Source organism: Tarenaya hassleriana, unplaced genomic scaffold (genome assembly GCF_000463585.1).
Source record: "Tarenaya hassleriana unplaced genomic scaffold, ASM46358v1 Cleome4194, whole genome shotgun sequence".
NCBI classification, from domain to species: Eukaryota; Viridiplantae; Streptophyta; class Magnoliopsida; order Brassicales; family Cleomaceae; genus Tarenaya; species Tarenaya hassleriana.
This window is the reverse complement of record NW_010966983.1, coordinates 1-750: the sequence shown is the minus strand read 5'-3', so window position 1 is coordinate 750 and position 750 is coordinate 1. Positions and strand designations below refer to the sequence as shown.

General features: G+C 49.5%; 1 protein-coding gene across 1 annotated transcript; it reads right to left on the bottom strand.

Moving 5' to 3' along the window:
• Window positions 1-139: 139 nt before the first annotated feature.
• LOC109117148 (UDP-galactose transporter 2-like) lies at window positions 140-591 on the bottom strand (the record flags this gene model as incomplete). Its single annotated transcript, XM_019203895.1, has 2 exons — window positions 456-591; window positions 140-324 (listed from the first exon to the last, which is right to left on the bottom strand). Coding segments are annotated over exons 1-2 (321 nt in total), but the record flags the coding sequence as incomplete, so codon positions are not given.
• Window positions 592-750: the final 159 nt, after the last annotated feature.

Genomic DNA, 750 nt, shown 5'->3' with positions numbered 1-750 from the left:
GGAGAATCCATTCCATCACGCAGACCACCGGGATCATGCTCAATTTCGAAATCTAGGCACAAAACAAGATTTGGGTCATAATGCCAATCCGGAGATTCTCATATGAGAAGGTAGTAGACAGGATGCAAATGAAAAGTACCTGGTAGAAGCCGACAGAGTTAAGCATGAGGCTGAAGTTCATGGCGGCGATGGAGATGTTAGCGACGATTGAGAACCAGAGAAGCTCCCAAAGAGGAACATGCTTTGACGCCGACAAGCCAGTGGCGTTCGACGCTAGACCCACCAGTGCAGTGACGGCGAAGTGGAAACCCGTCAGAGTTGTGGCTGAAAATCACGAATCAGTGAAAAGAGATCTCGCTCGGATCACAGATTGGCTAAGAAAGTGTACGATTCATTAAGCTTTCACAGGACAGATCCATGGAGTCGAGAGAGAGAGAGAGAGACAAGGGACAAACCAAAGCTGAAGCCGAAGCCAGAGGAGGACATGAGCTCTTTGTTGGCCATGATTATGCCTACGGAGCTGATGATGTTCATGGCCCAAGCGCCGACATCAGAAACCGCCGGTTTCTTCTCTGCTTCCGTCTTCTCCATCTCCGGGCAATTGGATCGACCTCGAATTCGAATAATCCGAATTGTAAAATCAGATCGAACTGTGCAACTGTCAGATCCGAACCCACAACCTGCCGGGGGCGCACGGGTGATTTAGATGGAATTCAACCCAATTGGATCCGAATCTCGATTCGCCGGAAA